This window comes from Eptatretus burgeri, chromosome 7, assembly GCF_056783735.1.
Source record: "Eptatretus burgeri isolate ZD-2024b chromosome 7, Ebu_testis_v1, whole genome shotgun sequence".
Lineage (NCBI taxonomy): Eukaryota > Metazoa > Chordata > Myxini > Myxiniformes > Myxinidae > Eptatretus > Eptatretus burgeri.
In genome coordinates this window covers 21,699,432-21,725,791 of record NC_140967.1, presented here as the reverse complement: position 1 = coordinate 21,725,791, position 26,360 = coordinate 21,699,432, and the positions used below count along the sequence as shown (strand labels likewise).

Genomic DNA, 26,360 nt, shown 5'->3' with positions numbered 1-26,360 from the left:
ATTTCACTTGCAGATTTTTTGTGTTAGCAATGGCCGGTTAAAAGTGCCCATGCTAGCGAACGGCTTCTTTATTAAGAGCGTTAGGTTACATAGGTTTAAAGGCAGTATAAAATATTGTGTGTATGGATGGGGATCATTCCCCTCAACCCCTCCCCACAATCCTTACATGAGAGTGGTCAACCACCTGCTTAAAACATGAGATGTAAGAGTGGGTTTGAACAGCATCAGGAAGTTTAATCACTCCTTGTGCTTTTTCAATGATTGGATGAACTGTTGCAGTAAATATAGATGGAGCTACTTGAAACTTCCGAACCATCTTGGTATTTTATATGTAATAATGGCAATGGATTCCTTTATTACCCCATGCATGTAACTCAAAGCGAGCAGGGTAAAGCAATTGGTTCACTCTGTCTGTCTACGAGTATATTTCTATGATCGAGGAACTGCTTGATTTGAATTTAATTTTATCTTTTGAACACGAGTTGTAGAACCTGAAACGGGACACGAACCTGCAGTTTCGTACTTTTGCTCTGAATTTGGCAAATTGTGCGGTGTTTCTTCCTGAGCGCGCACACATGTACAGTGTGGTTCAAGCAATGGCTTTAGTCTGTCTGTCTGTTCAGTTAAACAAAATTTAAAATCATTCCAAACAGGAAACTTACCCTTTTTGGAGATGTCATAAAGGACACAAACAACAGGCATGAATAACTAATTTAGTGTGTGTGTGTGTGTGTGTGTGTGTGTGTGTGTGTGTGTGTGTGTGTGTGTGTGTGTGTGTGTGTGTGTGTGTGTGTTGAAAACATAAACAAAAGGGTATGTTGTAACTAAACACGATTAAAAATAAAACAAAATAAGATCACACCAGTGCCCAAAGGAAGCGGTTCAATTTGGCATTTTTAATATGAAAAGGCAAAGCGGAGAAATGACCGAAACCCTTTGGAATTGTCCTTGAGAATCACCCATGGGGGTAATTTCGTTCTGATAGGACAAACTTTAGTCGTGTTATGATTATAAATGTTAAAATGTCGATAATTACATAATGACCTTAATTAGGAAATTTCTTATATTAGGAAAGGAAATTTGGTCATGGCCACATTTTATATTCGCATTGTTGATGCAAAATTTAATTCCGAAAATCCCAGCTGACTCCAAGATACAGCTCGGAAATTGGGAGTGTTGGGAGTGCAGGAAAAAAAACGTAAACAATTTTTTTTTTTTCTAAATGGTGGTTTAGTACTTCATGGGAGTTAAGAAACTCTGTGGTACCATTAAAAATTGAGGGTGCCAATTGTAGAAACAAACCCAACAACATCCTGACAATTTTGCACAATCAATCTCTCTCTCAAAAAGGACCATCTGGCAAACTCTCCTCTCTACTTTCTTAACAATCCTCTTGAGGAAATTCAGTCCCTAAAACTCTTGGGGCTCACCTTCAGCCATGATCTTTTTTAGGCAAACTACATTTCAATGTTTGCCTCCAAAGCCAGCCACCGACTGGGCATCCTCCATCATATAAAGTCCTTCTTTGGCACACCTGAACTCCCATCCACCGACAAGGCCTTCATCCACAGCTTGATGGAGTAATGCTCTCCCTCTGGCCCAGTTCCCCTGTATCTCATCTTACTCAGCTTGATGCCGTGGAAACCAAGGCCTTCAAGATTATTGGAATCTCCCACGATGAGGCTGAGTCTATGGGCTTATCACTTTGCCATCGCAGACAACTTGGTGACCTTTCTGTCTTCTACCTCCTCCCTTCTGGTCTTGGACCCTCTGCTCTTGTCGTGCTTTGTCCCCCCCCCAAAGGGCTCGCACGGTCCATCATCAACCCTCTTCTGGTAAAACTACCCAAATCCAGGATCACTGCTCACCTCCGCTCATTTGTTCCTCTTTATTTCCCACCTGTGGAATCAACTTCCATATCCTCTTCAATCTCATTCTTCCCTCCAGGTCTTCAAGACAGCTGTTCACCACCATCTTTGATCATCCCCAATCCAAAACCATTATCTTTTCTACCCTTGTTAACCCCACCCAAATCCCTCCATCTAATTCTCCAGTTTTTCCTTCTTGGAGTTTCCTTCTCCATACATGTGTGTGTTTTTTTTGTCCTCTTTTTATCCGTTACTTCCTGATCCGTTCAGTGCACAAACTCTTCCCCGAGCCTTGACTATGTACAAAAAACCAGCAATAAGCCTTCCCCTATGCTATGGGGGAGGATTAATAACAACAATCAGTGAAGTGGGGACGTTTTCACGCTAATGTGTCAAATTTGATGTCAAATAGTCACCTCGGTCCCCATGCATTCACTAATGGTTGCAATCTCTGGCAATAATCATGTGTCAGATCATCTCTGAGATTGTTCTGTGAAACAAAGGCCCTGTGTATCTGTTTTACCCATGCTTTATCACTTAATTTCCAAACACTCCTAATCGCTTTGTAATGCTGTGAAATAGAATGCGAGTCATGTTAATATCAATGACCATTGAACAAATGCTTTATTGCTCTTTGGGTCGGTAATCTGTATCTATGATTGGCCATTGGTTAGCCAATGACTGTTTGTAATTGTGCTGACCTCTGATTGTAATGGCCTGGATCTTTCGAGAGTGCGTGCTGCATTTGAATGGCAATCAGATTGGACGGTCGAAGTTACAGACACTATAAGTTTTGGATTGCTGAAAAATATTCAACAGCAAAAAGGTGGAGGTAATCCTGTGATTTTTTTTTTTTATCTTTGTTGATGGTGATGTCTAAAAAGTGACTGCTTGTTCAACAAATTTTAAGTACATCACAAGTATGTTAGGCTTGCTTAAGCTTTTTCAGCCTTTTTTTTTGTTAAGCACATCATGACTGATACATTTCAGTGCTTTGGCATAAATCATGATGTATACTCCAAATTCATCCTGGCCAAGACCAATCTTTAGATCAATGGATTCTTTTGTTGGACCTAATTATCTTGTATTATTAGTATTATTATTATTATTATTATTATTATTATTGACGGTAAATTAACAGGGAATTCATTGGTGCTGTTTTTGGCAGATGCAATTATGTGATTAAAATTCCCAGCCTGATAAGACCAGACCAGCGAATGCTAAGCTTGCAAGAGTTACTAATTCTTCAACACTTTCCATAAGCTGCATCAAGGGGACTCTTGAAGTAGTGCAGCAGGGCCTTGACGTTGTAGCCTCGTAGCATTGTGAAAACTGGACAGAATGTCAGGAAGAGCTGAAGCAAAAAAAAAAAAACACTCAGAATAATTGCTATCGATCTTGAGTATTGGTGCTGGGAAATTGTAAACTTGAAATTGTTTTAAATTTGCAATTGCCAATATGGATTGGACTTAACAACTTGTATTAAAGTGATTACAAAAGTTTTAATGGAATATCTTTACCATGTGATTGTTATGTTTGTGGCAACAACGATGCATTTCAAATTTCCTAAGATCTTACTGACTTTAGATCTTGTATAATAGTAATAATCGTTGCCATTCGTAATCGAAGATGGCCGGTCACATTTGTCATACGAACGTCGAGGAGCGTGAATATGTTTATGGTGTTGGGGCTGCTGCCTACATGGCAACCACATCCTGAGATGGCAAACAGTGTAATCTGACATCAAGGAATATCCGAGAAGACGGGACCACTTGCTAACCTGCAGTTGGAGAATCATTGTCCCCGAAAAGCATATCCACCAACCTATCGAACAACAACCATGCTCCCAATTGTTTTATAGTCAAGAAAAGTACTTGAAGTCATGAAACTTGTTTTAGGTTTCATCTCACCTGGGAATCAAAGTATGGTTCTCTCACTTGCGAGACGAGTGAACGCTCCACTGTTCCACTGCATTAACTTATTGTTTAAAATAATTGTGAAATCTTTTGAATCTCAAATTATGTAATTTTGATTCATCTATTTTTGACAATTGTCTATGAGGGATCTGACCAAAATATACCTATGCAACCATACGTACCAGTCTTCCATTCCATACCAGCTTTGCACAAACTTTTTGAGATTAAATTTAAATTATTTCGTTTAATAGCATTGCTTTGAAATGAGTGTTTCTTAATATATCCAACCAAGCCTTTTACATCTTTATAATATTGACTAGCAAATGCCACCCGTCGCTTCACTGACTGGAATACTAAGAGAGTGAGAGAAGGAGTGAGAGAAGGAGTGAGAGAAGGAGTGAGAGAAGGAGTGTGCATACCTCCCTCAAGGCTATCAGAAAAAAATGATTGGACTTTTTCCTCTGCACTCGGTGGATTTACCGTTCCTGCAGTGTGATTGGCATAAAGATGAACGAATTGTGTATTCACCTGAAAAACCTGGATTTTTACCTCCGCCACCGAAGGTGAAGAGGTTACGTTTTTACCCCTGTCTGTCTGTTTGTCTGTCTGTCTGTTGTTTGTTTGTCTGTATACAGGATATCTCAAAAAGCTGTGGATGGATCCAGATGAAATTGTGGACAGGTTGGGAGTGTGACAAGGACAAACTGATTAGATTTTGATGAAGGTCCGTTTCCGGATCCGACCACTAGAATTTTCTAAGTGATTCTTCACCATTGAGAGATGGGGCCAAAAACGATATATTTATTGGGCCTGATATATTTATTCTATTGGATCAGTCATTGCATGGTGGAGGAATGCGCTCTACCAAGTACCCTTCTAGTTAACCTCCGCCATCGAAGATGGACGGAGGTTACTGTTTCACCCCTGTCTGTTTGTTTGTTTGTTTGTGAACGGTATTACGGAAAAACTCCTTGACGGATTTCGACGAAACTTGGTGGGGGGATTAGGTATGGTCCAAGGATCATGCCATTAAATTTTGGACTTGGTCCAAAGTCCAGTATGGTCGCTATTGCGGCCATTTTGAAAAAATATTAGAATTTTTGTTTTTGCATTTCTACATGTTTTAAGTGATTTCTAACCGAAAAAAAAAAATTTGTTAGAGAGAAAAAAAAACTTTTGCAACTTTTTTTCAAAAAAATTTCGATTTTATTTGAAAAATATTTGAATTTTTTTTTTTGCATTTCTACATGTTTTAAGTGATTTCCAACCCCCCCCCAAATCTGTTAGAGAAAAAAACCCAGAAATTTTGCACCTTTCTTTTCAAAAAAATTTCGATTTTTTTTTTTTTTGGCATTTCTACATGATAGTTAAAGGTCGATCTAGTTAAAGGTGTTTTACACAAGACGACTCACAAATGTAACACATTATGATGGCTCTAGCTTTTTAACTCGATTGTCAATTTCATTTTGAATCACTGATTGCATCATCACCTCTAAACAATGAGTAAACTTAAATGGGTATTCCTCATGAACAGCTAATTTTGTATTTATTACTCTTAACTGGACATACCATTTAATTGTTTAGAAAGATAAAATGTATGAAAATATCGAAGAGACAACAGCACTTTTTGCACGTTCATAAAATGTTTGTTTTTGTTTATTTTAATGATGTATAATGTATATATATGATATTGAATCAACCAATCACCAATTTGTACGAAGCTCTACACTACTGAGTTTGAATCAAACAGGAAAGAGCGGACTTATCCTTGGGCAACATTTTTTTTTTTCATGGTGCATGAAGTCTGAAGCCTAATTATTTTTTATACTTGACAGAAGTTTCCCCCAGACTGCAATTAAAGCCAATAGTTTCATTTTAACAAGGAACTAGAATGAAGTCTATTGGCGTGCCATCACAAATCCCAATTGAAAGATGGCAAAAAGTTCCACCAGGAATGATCCAATATCAAATTTTAAGTTAAATTGTTTTCCCCGTTTTGACCTCTGTGACCCCCCCCACTTGGGGAATGAATTGGGGCAAACCCAAAAAATCGTGACATATTTCATGCGTCTCCCAATGTTGACTGCATATACAAAGTTTTAAAATTTAAAATTTGCCCGTAATTGCATTTTTCGTTATTTGACCTTTTGAACTCGCCCCAGGGTGTTGGGGCCAAAATGACACTGCTCTTGCACCTTCTTGCCATGTGGTTATCATAACTACCAAGTTTGGTGAATGTCAACAGTGCTCATAGAGTTATAGTTTGCCCAACCGTTTAGGAGGAGACAGCGTGATGGACGGACAAGCTTGGGGATATTAAAATGGAACCTTGATGCAGTAGGAGGTCATTCGGCCCATCATGCCTGCACTACATCAACACTAGAGTGAAAAAAAAATCCATCCCTCACAGGATTGCCTTGCCAGGTCATCTCCTCGAGGAATCCACTCTGTTGATGACTACTAGTAGACCAAAAACACATCTGTGAATTGATTCCTTTCCTCGGATTGCGGACTGGTGATTTGCTGATTCTTAAGCCATGTAACATGTAACTAGCGCTGGTAGTCATCAGCTTCTAAAACCACGTAAGCTGACTGGCAGTGCAGCAGCTAACACTTCTTTTAGCAGTGGATGGTTCTGTGTTTTTCACAGACCGCAGCTAAGTCAGAATTGGAGTTTAATTTTGATATTTTTTATTTTTGGCTGCAATTTAGTGACCTCGTCATTTGTCCATCATATACTTAAACAGGGTGAATGTGTGGCAGGTACCCTTTTTTTGGTTAGGACCCTTGCAGCAAGTGCTGGTCAGCAAGTACAGGGGTTTGTGATCCCCATTCCAGTTAAGAGGTGTTAATGTGTGTGAATGTATATGTACACTGGCATGTATACACTGTACATGCTTAGAATGGTCGTTATCAACTTTGGTTTGGGTTTCCCTGAGTTTTGGCAACCTGATTGGACTGAGTTCAGCACTCTATACCAGATACATCCTGCATTATTTATTTTTGTGGCAATGGAGCTTGAGCATGACAACTTTTGAGTCTCATTGCAGTAATCCACGGACGCAACACAACTACAGGAGTGGAACTTTATATGTTGGTTCCACATGTTCTTGTTTCCCTCTTCACAGTTGTCGACCCTGCTTTGTTTTTTCCAGAATCACCACACCTTGTAACCCCACTCCCCATCCCTCATATCCACCATGATCCATCTCTGATGGAAAGAAACATGTTGGCTTGTTGTTCTTCCAATTGTCATCACATGATTGTATTGTGCCTGCAAAGCATTTTCTCATCCCACACAACCTCATATCTCGACACCCAGGACACCTGAGATTGTAATTAATTTCAAAAAGGAAACGAGAGTTTCTGTTTTATGTTTGTCAATCTGAAAAAGCATTCTGCACTAATGAGAAATGCTTTGTTGTTGTTGGGCCAAATGTCTTGCATAAAAGTGACGTTTTTTGTATTCTCTAATTGCTTTATTTCGCTGTTTGCTAAACCCATACGAGAGGTTTGTCTGTTTTTGCTGAATACTCGTACATTTTGAAAGCTGTCTGAATAGGACGCTTGTACTTCTGCTTGTACTTTTGCAAAGAAACAAAAATAGCAGCATACCGGGGAGTGTGCACATGGGCTAGGTGCCAATGCATTGAAAGGGAAGGGTAAATGATGGGGCTCGGGGAGGGGTGGGGTTTTTACTGCCCGTACAGCCACTGTGGTTGTGGTACTTTCGTGCCAGAATCCTTGCATTGCAAGCGTCGACTGAGCCCCAGCCATTTCCTGTTGGGTGCTGGACAGGGGGAATGTGACTGTGGAAGGAGAAATGCATTTGAAATACAAAACTTTGAAAGCTGCAGTGAGTTCACAGTTTGGTCCTTTTACCTTTATCTGAAGCCCTTGTCTGCTATCCGTGCTCGGGGAAACGGTTGTGTAATAGTAAGCTCGATTTGGCATCTGCCCAAGCTGCACTCATAACAGCTGTTTCAGTAGCTATTCAGGATTGACTGTCATGATGGAATCACCATGGCATTCATGGTGTTTGAAAAAGAAAAAAAAAAATTCTGCCTTGTTCACAATGTCTTTTTCCGAACGTATATGTAATGCAAGCATTCCACCATGTAATGTGGTCCTTATGCATTGCTTTTTCAGGCCCCATAGTCTCCTGCAACCACAACCGTAAGACTTTGGCAATGGAGTTGCCTGGTGCAGCGAGTGTGAAGCATTAGACACGTCCATCTCTGTTTTCGGACATGGGGAGGGGAGGTTGTTCTGCTTATAGTCATTGTTTTGAGACATTCCCACATGGGATACGAAGACGAATATTTCCATGGCTGAAAGAAAAATCAGATTCTTGTGCTGTTCCAAAATAAATTAAAATCTATGTTTCTGCATTGTTCATTGGTTAAGGCCGCAATGTTTCCCACGACACTTGGTTCTCATCATTTGACGATTCAATTGTAATCATAAAGTTTAGCCAAAAAAATGAAAGGCTTTGGTGCTTAACCGCCGTGCCACGTTTCGCACGAGTCTGTTCGCCTTAACACAGGTTGCGAACGTGATGCGGGCCCATAGGTCGGACGGATTTCCTCGTTGCTGTTAGAGGGGGACACGTGGGGCTGGCGTGTGCACCGAAGTGGCGATGGTACTGAAACGTGATGGCAAATTGGCACAGCACGTGTTTCTGTTGCTTGACGTATGTTGCCACGAGGCTGCACACGTCAGCTAGACAAACTGTGCTACGAACACCAGTCCTCCGATTCTGCCAACATAACAAGGTTCCTTTTATTTGTATGTTTCCACCAGCGTCAATGATATACTGTCCTGCAAGGAAGAGCTGGAGATGCATGCAGAGAGGGAACACGTCATCCGTTTGGGGGGCAAAAAGAGGGGGTGGGGGGGTTCGGGTTACGTCTTACAAATTTGCAAATGTTTTTTTTTTTCCTCCCTTTTCACAAAATCACAAATTTAGGTCTTTATGTACTTTGCCAAGTCGAAAGAGCTAAATTTGAATCATAGTTGTGATTAAAAACTCAAATGTCACACCTTTCACCCAGCATTGGCTCGCATGGAGCTCACCACTAAGCTTGCTGGTGTTTGGACCACAACATGTTGATGTATGCTTGGTGTTGGCTTAATCGTTAGGGTGATGGGCTTGGGATCCTGGAATCCCAAGTTCAAATCCCACTCGGCTGTTGAATTAATGCCAGGTGGGGTTGACTCTGCCTGTCATCCTTCCGAGGTTGGCAAAATGAGTGCCTGCTTGCTGGAATCCTGTGTTGGAGTGGCGACCCGTCCAGGATTGTGCCCAATAGCCAAGGTGACTGCTGAGGCAGCACCAACTCTCTGAACAGAGTATGGTCCCAATGGATGGATGGGTGGCTCTGTGCTCGCTCTTTGTTCATTTTATCATTGGTATTATTATTTATTATTTTCATTCGATGGACCAGCACACTTTCTTTATGGATGTAAAGTCTGCGATATTGACTATTGAGACTTCTGCATACTCTAACCTAAGACCTTGCTGCACTAACCTGTGATAAGCTCCATAATATTAAATCCCATTGGAAGTGATGCGCAAGCCTTTTCCTTTCTCCTCCTTAAATGTGCCTATAATTGCATTGTTTGGTGTTTCACTTTTTGACCCCTCCCCAGGGGGGCAGGGCCAAAATGACTGCCGTTTCATCTTCTTGCCACAAGTTGATCATAACTATCAAGTTTGGTGGATTTCTGCCCAACTGTCTCGGAGGATATATCATGACTGACAAATACATGGAGCCGGTTACAATATCCCCCCATCCCCCCCCTTTTTCTTTTTTTTTCAAAAAGCATGGGAATAATGAGGAAAATGCTTATTATCCATAAGATGTATTAAAACTATTGCATCACAAAACCGTACTTGCCAAGATGTGAAGGAAGCAGTGGCCTCATGGAGTTGAATCAGTTGCATCAAAGAACAGTATAGGATTGGTCATATATGTAAAAGCTCAAAAAGATGGTTAAATAAATATTTTAAATGAGCATGTAGAAAGCAAGCCCAATCCCGCCGCTTTAACTCGCCTTCATGATTAGAAATGACCAACAACAGGTATAACTAGAGGGGGAGCACTCGGTAGAGTGCAAAACCTCCGCCGCCAATACTGCTAGGTCACTCAAGTGAACCTGATATCCTATTCATTCAATTTGATGTCAACAGTGCTCATAGAGTTATAGTTTGCAACTTTCCCTTTTACTTTTAACTTTTACATACTCAATTCATTCGTCATAACTAGCTAGATTCCTTGAGACAGAAATTGATTTTACGTGGGTATATCCACCTGAAGTTCCAAAATCAGCCGCAATTATAATTTTGGCATGTTTTTTGTTGGAAATCACTTATAACATGTAGAAATGCAAAAAAAAAAATCGAAATTTTGTTGAAAAAAAAGTTGCAAAACTTTTGTTTTGTTTTTTTTCTCTAACAATTTTTTCTTTTCTTTGGTTGGAAATCACTTAAAACATGGAGAAATGCAAAAACAAAAATTCAAATATTTTTTTCAAAATGGCCGCCATAGCGGCCATATTGGACTTTGGACCAAGTCCAAAATCTCATGGCATGATCCTGGGACCATACCGAATCCCCCCACCAAGTTTCGTCGAAATCCGTCGGAGTTTTTCCGTAATACTGTTCACAAACAAACGGGTGAAAACAGGTTAATGAGAAAATATTACACGTGGAGGAGAAGCAACATCGAACACAGCTCGAACCATTGCAAAAAAAAAAAAACACCTTCAAGGAAAATTGTAAGATGTAATTTAACGAATGCTTAAAAACGGGTGAATAATATAAGAGCAGGAAGATTCAACAACTAATTGGAGAGGCTGCAAATGTGCAAGAAAATGGCAGCTGAATTTTGATGGATAACGAGTTGTGATAAATGCTCATATCAAAGACATGACGCAAGTGGCTTTAAGAAATTGTGATGACGAACGGAAATGGACAAGTGCAAGTTCTGCCAGGTCAAAAGAGCATCGTGATGCAGTACACCTTCAGAACACCTGTACGCAAAAGGCATAACGGATGTCTACAGAGTAATCCCATTGGCATAGTTTTGACCAACCTCAACATCTAGGTTCCAGAGTCCTCAAAAGGTCTTGGCAGAACACCATCTAAAATAATATAACTCTCATGTATGGCTTGACTGCTTCGTCAAGCGTGAACGAGGAGCGATAAGGTACGAGGAGCTATGAAGTTAATAAAACTTGTCAACTGGAGTAACGGACATCGTGCTCGTAATAAGTGCAGCAATTGGAGTGATTAAATACTATTTTGCGCAGTTTCTTAAGCGGACTTCTGGAATTCCTATAACAAACAATCTACAGCCGGAAGCTGTCTGTGGTTCGGCGATACCTCATGGAGCAAAGATGTTTTGACATTGAATACCAGAAATTGCTTTTATGCACAAGCTTGGGGTGGGGGAATCAAAACCCTATTTTCAAAATGCAAGCAATAAGAGGAAAATAAAAATTTTGGACTTTGTGTGGGCTCTGGAAGTGGGCCCCCCATTACACCTTTTTGGATGTCTTCCGAATGAGGATTGCAACCACACAACTGAGCAACGCAGTGAGACTTCCTGGTGGATAACTTTTTCACGAGTGGAGTCAATGATGATTTCGAGCCATATCTGAACATATGCTCCAGGAGTTACGACGACTCTCCTGGGTTATAGCATTCTTTATGACGAACGGTGCGTTCTGAGATGCAGTGTTGCTTCCTGTGAAATTCTCGATTAATCAAGCCAAGAACTGACAGCTTTGAAGCAAATACGCTACCATCTGGTCTTTCAGTGTAGCTAAGTGTCGAAGTCATCTTTAACCACAAGCAGTCTGTTTTAGAATCGGCTTTTTTAACGGGCACAATCGTTTTTAAGATGTAGTCTGGTTTTCTGTCCATGAGAGTTTCATCGCTCGTCATGTTGGCATTTATTGTAGGTGTTGTTGCTGTGATCTCTACGATAATTTGTGTCGCTGTCGTTAAACACTTCATTTTGTTAGTAGTTTGAAGTGGATCGTTTGATTTTGTTGGTATATCGGAGCCCATTCCTTTCGATCTTCTTCCTCCCGTGTTGTATCTTAGCTGCCTCTCTTCTTCCATCCCCATCTTCCACTGCCTTCTTTCCCTATTCATTTGCAAACAGCTGCGTAAAGACAGGGCAGCCGCAGGGCTCGAGGGAGGTGTGGGGAGCGAGGCGTGACATAGCGGGCCACGTTTGCCTGGGTCTGTGCCGTGCCACCGCTGCCTTTGTGTCATACATTGCCTCGTTCGGCTGCACACCCTGTGCCATTTATTGCAGACGCGAAGCATTCGAGTTTAGCATCTGAGCTGTCCGGCCTCACAGCCACCACACAGATGCACATCGCCGACTCGTGCTCGGCCCGAGCCCGTAAGTGCCGAACTTGAGCCGCACCGTCTGTAATCTCGTCCATTTGCCTGCTTGAATCTTAAGTGCTATTCTTTGATGCCCAGACCTATTGTGCCATCTGTTGTTGACGGGACTTTGCTTTTAAAGATGAATCCAGCTGTGTGTGACGGATCTAAGATGCATGTGAAGATGCTGGGACCTAACACACTGTACTACACCAATACAACTAGTCGTATCTTTACTCGGTCACATTATGATCCGTGTGCGAATAGACTTGTGTAACCATTTTTTTTGGGGGGGGGGATTCTCCTCTTTCTGTACATGCTGCTTCCGAGTGAACTTGAAAACGCTTTCCCGCTCACTTTTATCGTCTTTATCTTCATTGGTTTATTAAAAAGGAAGCGAAGGTCTCGCTTGTTCCTTTAATTCAAATCCGAGTCTTTCCCTTTAGACCCTGTAAACTGCAACAAAGCCTTGAGCAACTTTTAATCGAAGTTCACGTATTGTAATTTTCCTTTAGAGGAAAACGTTGATCCATTCTATAGTTTAATCGATGTGGCTATACTACAGCATGGGTCTTGATAGTTCCCGACTGAGATCTCGATACACAAATAAGGATCATTCATCAAGGTGAAGTTCCTTGAAGAACACTCATTGATGTAAAAGATAACACCGATGATGCCTCGAAATCAGTCGATGGGTTCTTCAAATATCAGTGCTTTCATGTCAATTATAATCCGAGTCCATTCCAAGATTGTGAAAAAGTAAGGCACGAGTGCTGAATGGTTTTGAAATGCACGTCCAGTTTTTGGAGATGATTGGATGTCACCGTCGTTGATCCTTGGAGGAAAAACACTTAAAAAATCACTTTCAAATGCAAAGTTGAATCCAACGTCGTCGTCATACAATGCACTTGAGCATCGGCACTGCAAGAAGCAGTAACTTGGCAGGGGGTTATAATGGGTAGGCTGCCATTGCCTTCTCAGTCGTCAGTCAGGTCAGTTATTTTGTAATTCGTTCAGGGTGCCGGTGATAGCTTGCTTACTCTTGGTGAAGGACACCGTGGGATTGCGGAATCCTCTCATCTTCCTCATTTCGGTCTTTTAAGTGTGCTTGCGACCACTATCCTCATGCGCTCACCCATCCATTGTCCACACTCTCTACTACACACACTGATTCTTTCATATTCTGTTCCTCTTCGGACCATTATTTCTGTGTGTGTGTGTTGTGTGTTTTCCACAAAACATTACTAAATTTTCCATGGAAATGTGTATCGTGTAGCGCCGCTCCTGGTGGGAAAGTGTATGACAAGTCTCCGAGTAAAGTACTACACTGTATTATAATATTGTGTCTGCATGAAAACCTCAAATAGAATCAAACACACTTATAGGCCAATTTACTTGTGTGCTCTGTATTTTATGCACTTTTAAACCGTTGGATGGAATAAGTTCAAAGGTGCTGGTTGTACTTGTGGTGTGTATGGGAACGGCCGACTAAGTTGGGATGTCCACCTCCAACTTAGATTTTTACTTTTATGTTAAAGTGGGGAATTAACATACTTGCTAATGCACTCCCACACAGTTCTCTGTTATATTATAATGAAAACTATCGTCATCTCAGATATAGGGCTCATGCATTGGAACTTGCATGTCTGTTTGCTCGTTCATTTGTGGGAATAAATGCATTGAAACTTGGTGGTTGTACTTAAGGTGTGCATGGGGATGTTGTATTTAGTACGGATGACCACCTCCAACTTAAGTTGCCCTTCCTTGCCGCTCCCGTACAGAGTGGGTGTTTCTCATGCTTGTCGTACTACTAATTACACAGTCATGCATTTCTGGCATGATATGAGCCAGGTGGGTGCCATTCTGTGATCGGAGGGAATATTAGGTTTTTCAAGAAAGGTATGAGATGGAAGGCAGTATGTCGCGGGTGGAGTGAAGCGATGAGGATGGTTGAACAGATTAAGGAGTTGAAATGAGGGATAGTCACGGGTTTGGCAATGGAATTGTGAGCAAGGCAGATTGTAAGGATCTGATATTTTATCATCCCCATGCTTTTTGAAAAAAACCCGGAGATATTGTAATCAGGTCTGTCTGTCTGTCTGTCTGTCTGTCTGTCTGTCTGTCTGTCTGTCTGTCTGTCTGTCTGTCTGTCTGTCTGTCTGTCTGTCTGTCTGTCTCTCCATCACGCTCTCTCCTCCTAAACGGTTGTGCAGAAATTCACCAAACCTGGTAATTATGATCACCACATGGCGTGAATGTGCAAGACCCTTGCCATTTTTTTTGTCTCTGCCCCCCCTGGAGTGGGGTCACAAAAGGTCAAATACCAAAAATTCAATTATGAGCGCACTTTTATAAAAACTTGTTTTTAAAAATGAAACTTTGTATATGCAATCAACATCAGGAGACGCATGGAATATGTAACGATTTTTTTGGATTTGATCCCAGGTACCTGCCCCAGAGGGTGGGGGACTTGGGGGTCAAAATCGGGCATGAAAACGGGGTGGAGGGGGTGAAAAATTTCAACAAAATTTGATATTGGGTTATTTCTGGTGGAAGCTTTGTCATCTTTCAACTTTGATTTGGTTTGAAGCGTGGGGATGTTCACATCCTTTTTTGGAAGGACGGGGGTGGGGGGGGGGGACTGATATGTGGTTTAATAACTATATTTGGATTATAAATTATGGTGCAATTAGTGAATTTTTTTGGGATTTGTATATTGACTGTAAACTTGTTCTTATATTGACCGAATGTATATACCGTACTGTCGAACCCCATTATTAGCAGGGGATACGATCCTGAAAAATGGTGCAAATGTCAGGGCATTTATTTTATTTTATTTTATTTTATTTTGACTTGGTCTCGGCTCATCGAAGAGCCATGACAAAACATAAAGGGAACAGCAGGAGAAAGGGGAAATACCTACAGCAGGGCAGAGGGAGAAAGTAATCGGAGATGGACAAACAAGGAATGTTGGGAACGATGAGGAGTCGTAAGGGGGGAGAACGCAAAGGGTGGACAATATGGATACATCAACAAAATTGTGTTTGACCATTTTGTGATTTTGACAAGGTCTGAGGAGAGGGAAGAGGTTGCTGTCTGGCTGTCAGAAGGATGAGAGATGTGGAGTCAACAGCAAAGAGATGGAGGATTTTCCAGAGTCAGTGAGATCATTGATTAAGATTAGGAATAAGATGGGGGCCTAGAACACTGGGTTGGGTACTCCATCCTTGACGAGACGAGATGAAAGGGTTCCTTTGAGAGCCACTCATTGTCTACGAGAGAGGAGGAAGTCAGTAATCTAACAGTGGAGTTGGCCTTGGATTCCATAGGCAGACAGTTTGGACAACAAGGCAGTATGCCAGACTGTATCAAAAGCTCAAGATATGTCCAGAGAGATGCCCTAATCTCATGTCTGATGTCCATTGTTGGGAGAGTCGAAGAAGTATGTCCAAGGTTGAGTGACCGGGTCTGAATCCGAATTGATGATCTAAGATGAGGCTGTTGGAGAAAAGTAATTATTTTATGTCAATGTGATTATGGATTCCATGACCTTGCTGATGATTGGAAAAAAGCGAATTGGGATGTAGATAAAAGGATATGTTTTTGCACCTTTTTTTGTCATGCTGTGATGTTGGCTGATGTCTAATTTCCCAGGTGGATATAGGAGACCAGGCCTGAAGTGTTAAAAACAAATAAACAAAACGATCACGAATATGTAGAGCACGAATCTCGAAGCAGGTCACATTTTATGACCCATGAATATGCGGGATCCGCGAATGGCGAATCCCTGAATTAGTGGGGTCCAACGGTGTACATTAATTTTTAAAAAGGCTCTTCTGGCTAAACAGTTGCAGAGGCTCTGCTTATTAGGCATGAGCTCAGCACACACAGCTACAGCCCCCTACATCCCTGTAGGATTGTACTGCAGCCAATACCGGGAAGAGATTTTAATTCTAAATTTTATAGATCGGTCCACCCCAAAGAGGGAACATCCATGGACACGTGTTTTGGGCTTCTTGGCCCCAGTCAGCATGTTGTAGAAGCGTACGTCTGTATGTCCGTCCGTCTGTCCGTGCCAATTACCTCTGCCACCGAAGGGTGAAGGAGGTTATGTTTTCACCCCTTTCTGTTTGTCTGTCGGTCTATGTGCAGGATATCTCAAAAAGTTGTGGTCGGATCCGGATGATTTTGGTGAAGATCCGAATCCGGATTTGGATACGATAATTATTTAATTTTCAAAGTGATTCTTCACCATTGAGTGATTGGGCCAAAAACGATACAGTACTGTATGGCATGATATTTCAAAAATGTAATGGGCCCGATATGTTCTCGTAGATGAAGTATTACGTGGAGGAGGTATGCGCTCTACCAACTGCCCTTATAGTTTTCTCTGTTTTCTCTGCTTTCTCTGCAACCACTTATCTGATTGACATGAAATTCTCACATCGGTGCGATTACTCATGTCGAATGTTTTATTGGTGATTATGACGTCACAGGTCATGTGGTGCGGCAGCCATGTTGGAAAAATGGAAAGACTGTACCTCCATCTCTGAAACCACACCATGGAAAAAATTGAAACTTTCCACATGTGAAGTACTCCCCATGGGAAATGAGTCGAGCGCTTTATCCGATCGGTATGAAAAATTTTGAGGGTCATTTAGAGCTAAATTGTATTGTGGGAAAAAATTGATTGCATCATCAGTCATGTGGTTTGACAACCATGTATTTTTTTTAACACATAAACCTTCAAAAATCTTCTCTGAAATGGCTGAACAGATCATGGCAAAACTTTACAGGTATGATCACCTATCCATTAGAAACAAAAAGTTCTCCACCTATGATGTCGTTACGTAGGTCACATGATTTGGCAGCTGAGTTATTTTTTTTTTTTTTCTTTGAAGAATAAACCTTAAAAAATCTTCTTCTCCAGAACGGCTTGACAGATCGAGGGAAACTTTACCCACATGCTCCCCAAACCTTGGGGATACCAGGATGTTCACGAAGAATTAATAGGTCATGTGGTCTGGCAGCCATATTTGATTGAACAAATATCTTTAAAAAAATTATTTCTCTTGAACCGCTTCATTAACCGATATGAAGATTCGCAATTATGATCTAGTAGTCATGGTGAGTATACGTTTTCACTTTCAACCTGGTTGGACGCATGGTCTGGCAGCCAGAATTATTTAATATCTTGAATTTGGGTTCAGGGATTGAAATCAAACTTGGTACAAGTATTTATAATGTAATAATGTTGGCAGGCATATCTGGAGGTCGCAACATCGAAGAGTGCCCTTCTAGGTTTTTGTTGTTGTGCCGATCCAAGTATTACCCCTCAGCATATCAAGTATTGTTACGTCCAGTTTGCCAAAGTTTGTCCAGTTGTTTTTGTTTGTTTGTTCGTTTTTCTATACAAAAAAAAATACTCGTGGAAGTAATAATAGTTATACAATAATACTTTGCTTAATGCTGCCTCATAGAATGCCAATTCGTTATCGGGAACTCTTTGTCCTGGAGAATTCTTTTTACTAAAAAATAAATAAATAAAGAAAGAAAAGAAAAAAGAAATTAGGGAAAATCCATAGCACACACTGCTCGCCGAGTGAATGCACCCACCACCATTGTTTGTACCGTATGCACACATTCTGAGCCATTCAGCATCGTTTACTCCGCCTTTGTTTTGCAGCAGGTTGAGCCTCCTCCCATCTCGTCTCCCACCGCTGCAGAATGGGAGTGATGGCAGTGATTCTTTTATTGATGTTTTGTTCATCCTTACTGATGTTATTATAATGATAAATTATTATTTTTAGTGATGAAATAATGTTTACCATCTGTATTATTATTATTATTATTATTATTATTATTATTGTAAGTGCTATTACCGATACGCCATTGATGTACCGCTCATGCGTAAGAACGCTGTCAGGTACGCATCTCCAGATAAACAATGGCATAATGATCACTTTCAGCACGTTTTTGATTTGCGCTCTCTTTTCCAGGAACGGTGCCAAGCGAGGTATTGCTGTATAACACAGAACATCACTCGTAGAACACCAATGGGAAACACCAACAGTTGCGTAGAGGGACACTTGAATTAAGAACTAGAACGGGCACTCAGTAGAGCGCATACCTTCGCCAACGCTACATTTTGCCCCCCCCCGCCCAGAAACCGTTGATTGCGAGGGTATTTAATCCCATACCACATCTGCCATCTCATATGTGTTATGATGGCTTAAAAACATTAAATTTCCTGTGTCATATCGTATATCACAAGATTGGGCATTGAATTCACAACATTTTGGCATTGGTTACATGCAAATTGGATAAAAATCGACCGCACTATGGCAAAATGACGATTTTGACCTTTTCATGACCTCGACCTTGACCTTTGTACTCTTAATTTTGTAATTGGTATTAGAGTGGGGAACAGAACAGTCAACATTTTGGTGTTTGTTTCATGCAAATCGGATAAGAATTGACCGTGTTCTGACTAAAACCGCACATTTTGCAATGTCGTGACCCCCCCCTGACCTTTGACTCCCAACCGCTAATAAGGGTTATTACGTCATTGTGTCATGTCACATATCACAAGATGGGGCATTGAATTCTGAACATTTTGGCATTAATTGCATGCAAATTGGATACAAATTGACCGCGCTATGGTAAAAAGACGATTTTGACATTTTCATGACCTTGACCTTGACCTTTGACCCGATCACTCCCAAAATCTAATCAAATGGTCCTCGGATAATAACTAATCATCCCACCAAATTTGCTGCGATTCAGTTCAATACTTTTGGAGTTATTACGAATAACAAACAAACAAACACACATATTCACAAACAAATAAATAAATAAATAAATAAATACACAGCAATCAAAACATAACCTTCACAACAAAGTTTGCAAAGGTAATAAGAAAAGGAAAAAAATATATTTTGTGGACTTTGTCTCAATTCTTCGTTGCTGTAATAATTAACTGGAAAATGCAGTTGGTGGGGTGGGGTGGGGAGGGAGGGGTGGATGGGTGCATGCATGTACAGGGGATGGTGTTGTGTCCCTGGGCTATCAGGAATGTGGAGATGACGCAAGCTTGATGGGCCAAATGGCCCCCTTCTGTGTCTGGGTTTTCTTGTGTTTAATTGCTTTTGATGTGAATGGTCCGGTCATCAAGGTTTTGTGCAGGGATTCCTCAAAATGCTCTGAACACAAGATGGATTGTTTGAAGGATGCATTTTTGGCTCTCTATCGTTTTGAATCTTCGGATGACGTCCCAGAATTCTGAAGTTGAAAACGCAGACGTAATCACCGATGAGTTTGTCGCTTTAAAGGAAACAAGATGCCACTTGGGTAAAATGAAAATGTGCGTGCATGTCAAAGTGTAGCACTAATTTAATGGAGTGAGAAAGCAGTTCATCTTGTGCAGGAACAAAAATAAGCAAAATTGATATGTCATTTAAATGAAGCCGTTGATGTTCATCTGTCCCAAGAGTTTGAGGACGATTAACGAAATGACACCAGAAATTCCTCATCGTACTTGAGGCTAACAAAAGTAATTGGTAGCTTGATATTGAAGTGTTCTCCCCAAATGTTACGCACAAATATTTACAAATACATTGATGGCTCTGGAATCTGCTCTCGTAAACAATTGGCATAAGAGGCCATTTTGTGATGGGGAGAAAGTCAGGCACCTTAGTGATTTAGTGTTTATGTTTTGCTGTTTCATCTTAAAACAGGAAATTGCAACAAGAGTTAACTGTTTTGACATTATGACCATTGATCAGCTCTTCTTGATCTGTATCGCACCGGATGCTTGAACATCCCTTGTTTCGTCGACGTGGATCTTGTACATTCGGGTCGTATTTTCTCCTTCGGTTCCTTTTTCCTCGAGGTTCTCCATCCGATATTTATGGGATGGTTGGTTTCTGCACACTGTCCCGTTTCTCCAAACCACCTGATCAGTTTCTACATCTTACCTGTTGAATGGAATTTTTAAAAGCCTCCTGTACCTTGTCATGTTCCCTTAATTTGGCAGGTATCATTTACCTGGAAAATGTAAAACCAAAGGTGATGCACTGCAAACAGGAAACCATTATGGTACCTTGATTTTACCCCCTCCTCCGATATATTACTCAATAAAAAATGATGGATTTTGGTATCCTCTCTCCACCCGTACACACACACACACACACACACACACACACACACACACACACACACACACACACACACACACACACACACACACACACACACACACACACACACACACACACACACACACACACACACACACACTTCTTCTTTTCTCCATGCGTGCCCCATGATGTTTCACACCACTTCCTCATACCATCCTTACTTTATATTTTGTCTCCTCTCCTCAACGACCACTTTTCCCCTTCACCCCCCCCTCACTCCATCTTTTGTGTATGTAATAAATAGATTCGTGTGGGTTAGAATGTCGACCCAGGTATAAAAAAGCAGTGGGATGCATCAATGTTTGTGCAGTTCACCGGAAGGACATTAAGTTGGAGGACCAGTCTGCCAACCGTGGTCAATGGACGTTAAAGATCCCCTGTTGTCTTTCGTGAAGAGCTGTTGTCTTGTTTGGAGCGATCCTTCGACAACGGGTCTCATCTCCAGTTGATATGTTTGTATCTCCCATGGCTTTGAAGTACAACACTGGAGGGACATTAGCAACCACTGAAAGAGGCCATGATGATTAGGTGAGTTGTTACCGGCATCCTGGACAAAAATCCAAATTTCCTGCCCAAATCGTCATCGGTCGAACGCAAGGCCTGGTCATTTAAGCACGTGATGTAGCATTTTAGGGGACCAAGTCTTAGCATCAAGTGTAAACTCGCCCTCTCCCTCGCCCACCCAAAACTTTTAAAAGGAGGGTGCTGGTGAGCTCTAGTCGTCACCCACATTGCCTCTCCTTAAGGCTGGCCCTGTTGTGATCTTCAGTGCATCTGCCTGAATCTGTTTGGCAGGCACTGTAGATTGTGTGGAAATTACATTCCTTACATACTGCTAACGGTGCATTTTGTTCCCCCTTAACTGTACAAAGTAAATGTCGCATGTTATTGCAACATCTAAACTTTTTTTGCCAAGGATCCCAAAACAAACAATTGTCGGTTGCCTGGAATGTTACGCGTACTCTTGTCGAAACTTTTTTTTCCTTTCCAACGTGGTTCCACCGAGTGATTGTAACCGTCGCAGTCCTGCATCGGAGAAGCATATGTGAAGAACGCAGAACTCTGTTTTTCCCAACTGCTGTACATTTTACTGTTGCTTTTACAGTGATCCCACAACAATATTTTTGCACTTCATGTTGTGATTATTTATTTTTTTTTAAATAAGAGAAAATACAAGATATAAGTGGTAATCTATGCGATTGGTGTTTGGTTTGCTTGAGAAGCTAATTTGTTATGGGGATAGAACTGGGCATGTCTGAACTGGTTTTTGCATTTTGTTAAAGAGATTCCAGTTGTAAATTGGGTTTTGATATGTGCTGATTTTTGCATATTGCATTTGAGATTGCCTGTCTGACAACTAATTAAGTCAACTTATCAGTACTTTCTTTCTGTATTTTTTTGTCATAACGAAAACGACAAAGGATGGTGGCATCGCATGTCGTAAATGTGTTTAAGGACATGATGTAGACGGGTAGTTATCATACGTGCCAAGTTACAAATTGCCTCTTAGGGCGTAGTGTTCCTTCTCTGCTGCGTCAGCCTTCTACAACCCATTATATATCTAATATAATATAATTAATATGAATTATACACACACACACTGAAGTAAGAGTTATTTAGATTTATTATTTTATATGTTACTTGTAAAGTGTGCAACTAGGAAATAATTCTTCAATGTCAAGACATAACAGAAGCGTTTTGAATCTAGGAATGTCATCGTCATTAAGCATTGGTCATCGGTGCATATGCCTGGTGTTGGCTTCAAGGTTCGGATGGCAGGCTTTGGATCCTAGGGTCCCGAGTTCAAATCCCGCTCAGCTGTTCAATTAGTACCAGGTGGGGTTAACTCGACCTGTCATCCTTCCGACGTTGGCAAAATGAGTGCCAGCTTGCTGGTATCCTGCGTCGGAGTGGTGACCCATCCAGGATTGTGCCCAATAACCCAGGAGACTGCTTAAGAAAGCACCAACGCTCTGCGCAGAGTATGGTCCCAATCTCCTCATCCTCATCATTGGTGCATGTTTAAGATCCCACCGTGTCTTTGGCGAAGAGATGGTGAGTTTCAGCTGGCACCCTGAATAAATTACAAATCACTACCCTGGTCTCTCCCTAACCTGCACTTGGCAAGCATGGCGATGATGCCAAACACTTCTCAATATGAGGGGAGGACTTAATCCTGCGGTGTGTGTGTGTGTGTATGTGTATGTGGCCTTTTCTTTGATTTCTATACCATTACATACGATTCCACATCAATTGACCAATCTCTACTAAATTTTGCAAACATGCTGGAGGTATCTAGAGTCAGGTAATGGGCATCAAAAAAACGAGCCGGTGTCCTAAGATGGGTAGGACGTTTCATAAATACCTCAATAGAATTATGATCTTGACTTTGGATCTGAATGTAACTCATTGGAATCTCCCACGATGAAGCTGAGTCGATGTGCCTCTCACTTTCCCATCGCAGACAGGTCAGTGGTCTCTCTCTTCCAGCGTCACCTTTCTGCTTTCTGCTCTTTCCATGCTTTCCACTCCCCCCCCCCCGTCGCCCCCCCCCAACCGTGGTTTCCATAGGGAGATGCTCCTACATCAACACCTTTATGGTGAAACTCTCAAAATACAGAATCACTGCTCACCTCTACACATTCGTTCCTCTTTTTACCCCACCTATGGAATGAACTTCCACATTCTTTTAAATGCCCTCCTTCCCTCCAGGTCTTCAAGACAGTTGTCTACCACCATCTCAGATCACCCCCCCTTCCAAACCATAATCTTTTTCTACCCCTGTTAACCCCTCCCCCTCCCCCACCACAACCCCACCTCCTAAATTTTCAGTTTTCCTTTCCTGAGAGTTTGCTTCTGTATCCATCTTGTCTACCCCGTGTATCCGTCCCTACCCCTCATTCCTCCCCACTTCCCTTATTTGTCCAAGTCTCCCTCTATTCTGTCCTTCAACCATGCTGTTGGTGTCCCCCCTCCCTTCTTTCCACTTAATTTTGTTCTATTATGTCCTGATATGTTCAGTGTCCCAGCTCTTCCATGAGTCTTGACCTTGTATTGGCATACAACAACAAAATAAGAGTTGAAAAGATCCTTCCCTTTTTCTCAGTCCTTTTTCTCAAGACTGCATGGGGTTAGGTGTTCCATGAACTCTCTTGTTAACAAATATTTGACAAATTTTCGTCGTTGACAAATTACACTCGAGGCTTACAGCACGAAAATCTCCAAACAATAATGCATGGTATCAAATTTGATTGGAAACAGACTGGTTATTGTGATGTACAATACTGTTGCTATGACCACTTCAGTGGTTGTTTTGGCAGTCATTTTGCTGTGGTTGGTGTTTGAACAAACGATGCATGTTGTAACTCTCTTGGTTACTTTTCTATTACCATCAAAATAAAATACAACGGCTCAAGAAACAAACATATCAGGACGATATATATTATCTTTCCTGTTAGAATATAACAGAATAGTTGTCTTCCGTCTATTTTGACCCCGCTTTGATCTAATTTTACAGTCCGTCTGTTATGATGTCGTAACTTGGTGTGAAACGGTTTTCTACCCTGTCATCTTGGATCTTCTTTTTCCTGGGATCCTAATGATTATTATGGTGATATACATAGTGACCTTTGTTCATGTTCTGATTTATTTTTTCAAAATTTGAGGATTCTCTTTTTTTTTTCCTTGCTCGCATGTAAATGTCATGCGTAAAGTTGCTTGTGTTCATGTACGAATACAAAGAGTTAATTTTCAATTTTCATTTCCTACCTCTATTGACAGAATGTTCGGCAAGGGTGTGAAACGGAAGCACACAGAGGTGTCTGAGGATGACGAAGAGACAAAGGTGGGGAGATCAAGACAAGCACCGGAAGAGGACGAGGAGACGGAAAGGCGGAAGCGTACAGACGATGCAGAGAAAGGAATTATAAAAGGGCTGGCAAATGAAGAAGAGATTCCACGAGTCGTGGTTTGTGGGGATGAAGTTCCATACCATGACTACGCTGCACAGCGCCAGCGTGTCCTCGGCCTATCACTGGGAAAGCTGCAGATGTGTCGTGGACGTTCAGAATTGTGCTTGCGCTCTTACGTGCTCATCACAGGCACTCTTCGCCTTATCCAGGTATCTTGTTTGTCACATCATGGTGGAATATTTTGTAATGAAATTGTTTGTTGTATCTGCCTGTGTTCTTCTTCTTTGTCTTTCACGGGTAGCATGCGTTTGCTGGGGGTGCAGCTTTGCCGCTGATGCATTTCCTCCTGTAGGTTAGAACAGGAATTTGTAATTTGTTCAGGGTGCCGGTGATGGCTTGCCCTACTCTTCAGAAATGACAGTGGGATCTTTAACGTCCACCAACTAATGCTAGCAGATGGGACCCTCGGTTTAACGTCCATCCAAGAGATGGATTACATACACATTGAATCACCTTGCCCTGCGAAACACCAGGATGGCAGTTTATAGCTGGGCCAAGATTTGAACCAACGCTAGACAGCTTGGAGGCGAATGCTCAACTCTCGGCTATCCTGCCAGATGAAGTTACTCTGATTTACTGTTACTGTAGTCCATTCATTCATTCATCTCTCTTTACAGGTTGAGGCTCATTGAAGAGAAAGGTAGAACTAACAGTGGGACAAACATGAAGGGAATGAATGAACAGGAAAAGAGGAGAGGGATGAGCGGGGCAAACGAGATGGTTGGGTTAGGAAAGGTCAAATGTGGCTAATGAAGGTTAATGGTGGGGGGGGGAGGGGTCAGAATTTGAGATGACAAGAAGGTGGTGCACTGCATGCTTGAAGTGCTGGAGGGAAGAGTGAGACAGAACAACCTCTGGAAGGTGGCTTAATAGACTGGAGAAGTGAGGAATAAGAGTTGAGGTGTGCAGTCAGTATGGATTTTGGAAGTTTAACCATGAGAGGGATACTGGATGAATGGAATAGATACATACATCCTGGATAGGTAAAGAATAGATACATCCTGGACAGAAAGTGGAGGGACCAATGTTCGAGACTACACGGTTTGTTCGAGAAATCAGAGAGACCACCAACCTGCCTGCGATGTGAAAGCAATAAACCTTGTGCTTTGTCCTCATCATGGGAGATTCCAATAATTTTGAGAGCTTTAGTCTCAGTTATGACAACTGAATTTGCACTAGGCTTTTTAATCGTGATGCTTTCTCTTTTTTTTGTGTTTTAAGCTTGTGCACTACTCTAATTTCGATCTTTCTCCTTTTTCCTTTATGCTTTTTCTCTTAATAATTAGAGCTGTCATACTTATTATTCTTGTTAATGCCTGCTCATCCTTTGTCTCTGGCCAGGAGGAGTTGCGCTGTGAGGGTTCACAGCGCCCCGTTCTTCCTCCGTGGTTTGGGGTGCCTGTTACTGCAGCCGATTGTGAAGACAGCAACAGACAGTCACCATCCCTTGTAAACCGTGGTGCTTCATTGCCCACTGCCCACCTTGATGCTGGTGATGGCTTATTGCCATCCATTCTGCCTGAAACCAGTTTACTGAGAGCCTCGTTATCCCAAGAATCTGCCGTCAGCCGCTTGAAGCTAGAGCCACGGCTGCTGTGCACTGAAAATATTCCTAGCTCGGCCAACGGCGTTAGGGACTTGCGTGCTGGTTCAAGTGCCACCGAGGACGCCCAAGCAAAGCTGGCAGAGGCGCGGAATCCCACAGACCTCCTCCTCAGTGGCTTTGAACTTCCAGACACGCCTGTACTTCTGCAGGACTTGTGCCTTGATGATGATTTTACTGATATTGACACAACCATGTGCGACTTTGATCTGTTTGCACCAGCTGTGTTGGCCAGTAGTCGCTCCTCTGTTAGCCAAGTGGCTTCCGTGCCTTCTCCGGGTGTGCCTTCTACCCACGCACCGCCACCCATCGAGGAATGGTCTTCCCGTTCACTTCCCTCTGCTTGTGGGTCGGTTACAAGCTCTGGCCAGCAGTTCAAGACGGACCTGAGTGAACTAGA

At 41.8% G+C, this 26,360-nt stretch overlaps 1 protein-coding gene across 2 annotated transcripts in view; it reads left to right on the top strand.

The window, feature by feature from the left end:
* The window catches only part of SERTAD2 (SERTA domain containing 2), a 46,266-nt gene that overhangs the window by 19,012 nt on the left and 894 nt on the right, over positions 1-26,360 (top strand). The window contains exons 2-4 of one of the 2 annotated variants that reach the window (XM_085887650.1): positions 12,115-12,204; positions 24,167-24,506; positions 25,699-26,360. The exon at positions 25,699-26,360 is cut by the window's right edge and continues 894 nt beyond it. In XM_085887650.1, coding sequence (XP_085743776.1) covers positions 24,168-24,506; positions 25,699-26,360 — 1,001 coding nt within the window. In that variant the 5' untranslated portion in view covers positions 12,115-12,204; position 24,167. The remainder of the gene's footprint in view (positions 1-12,114; positions 12,205-24,166; positions 24,507-25,698) is intronic. The other variant, XM_085887648.1, reaches the window with a different exon arrangement.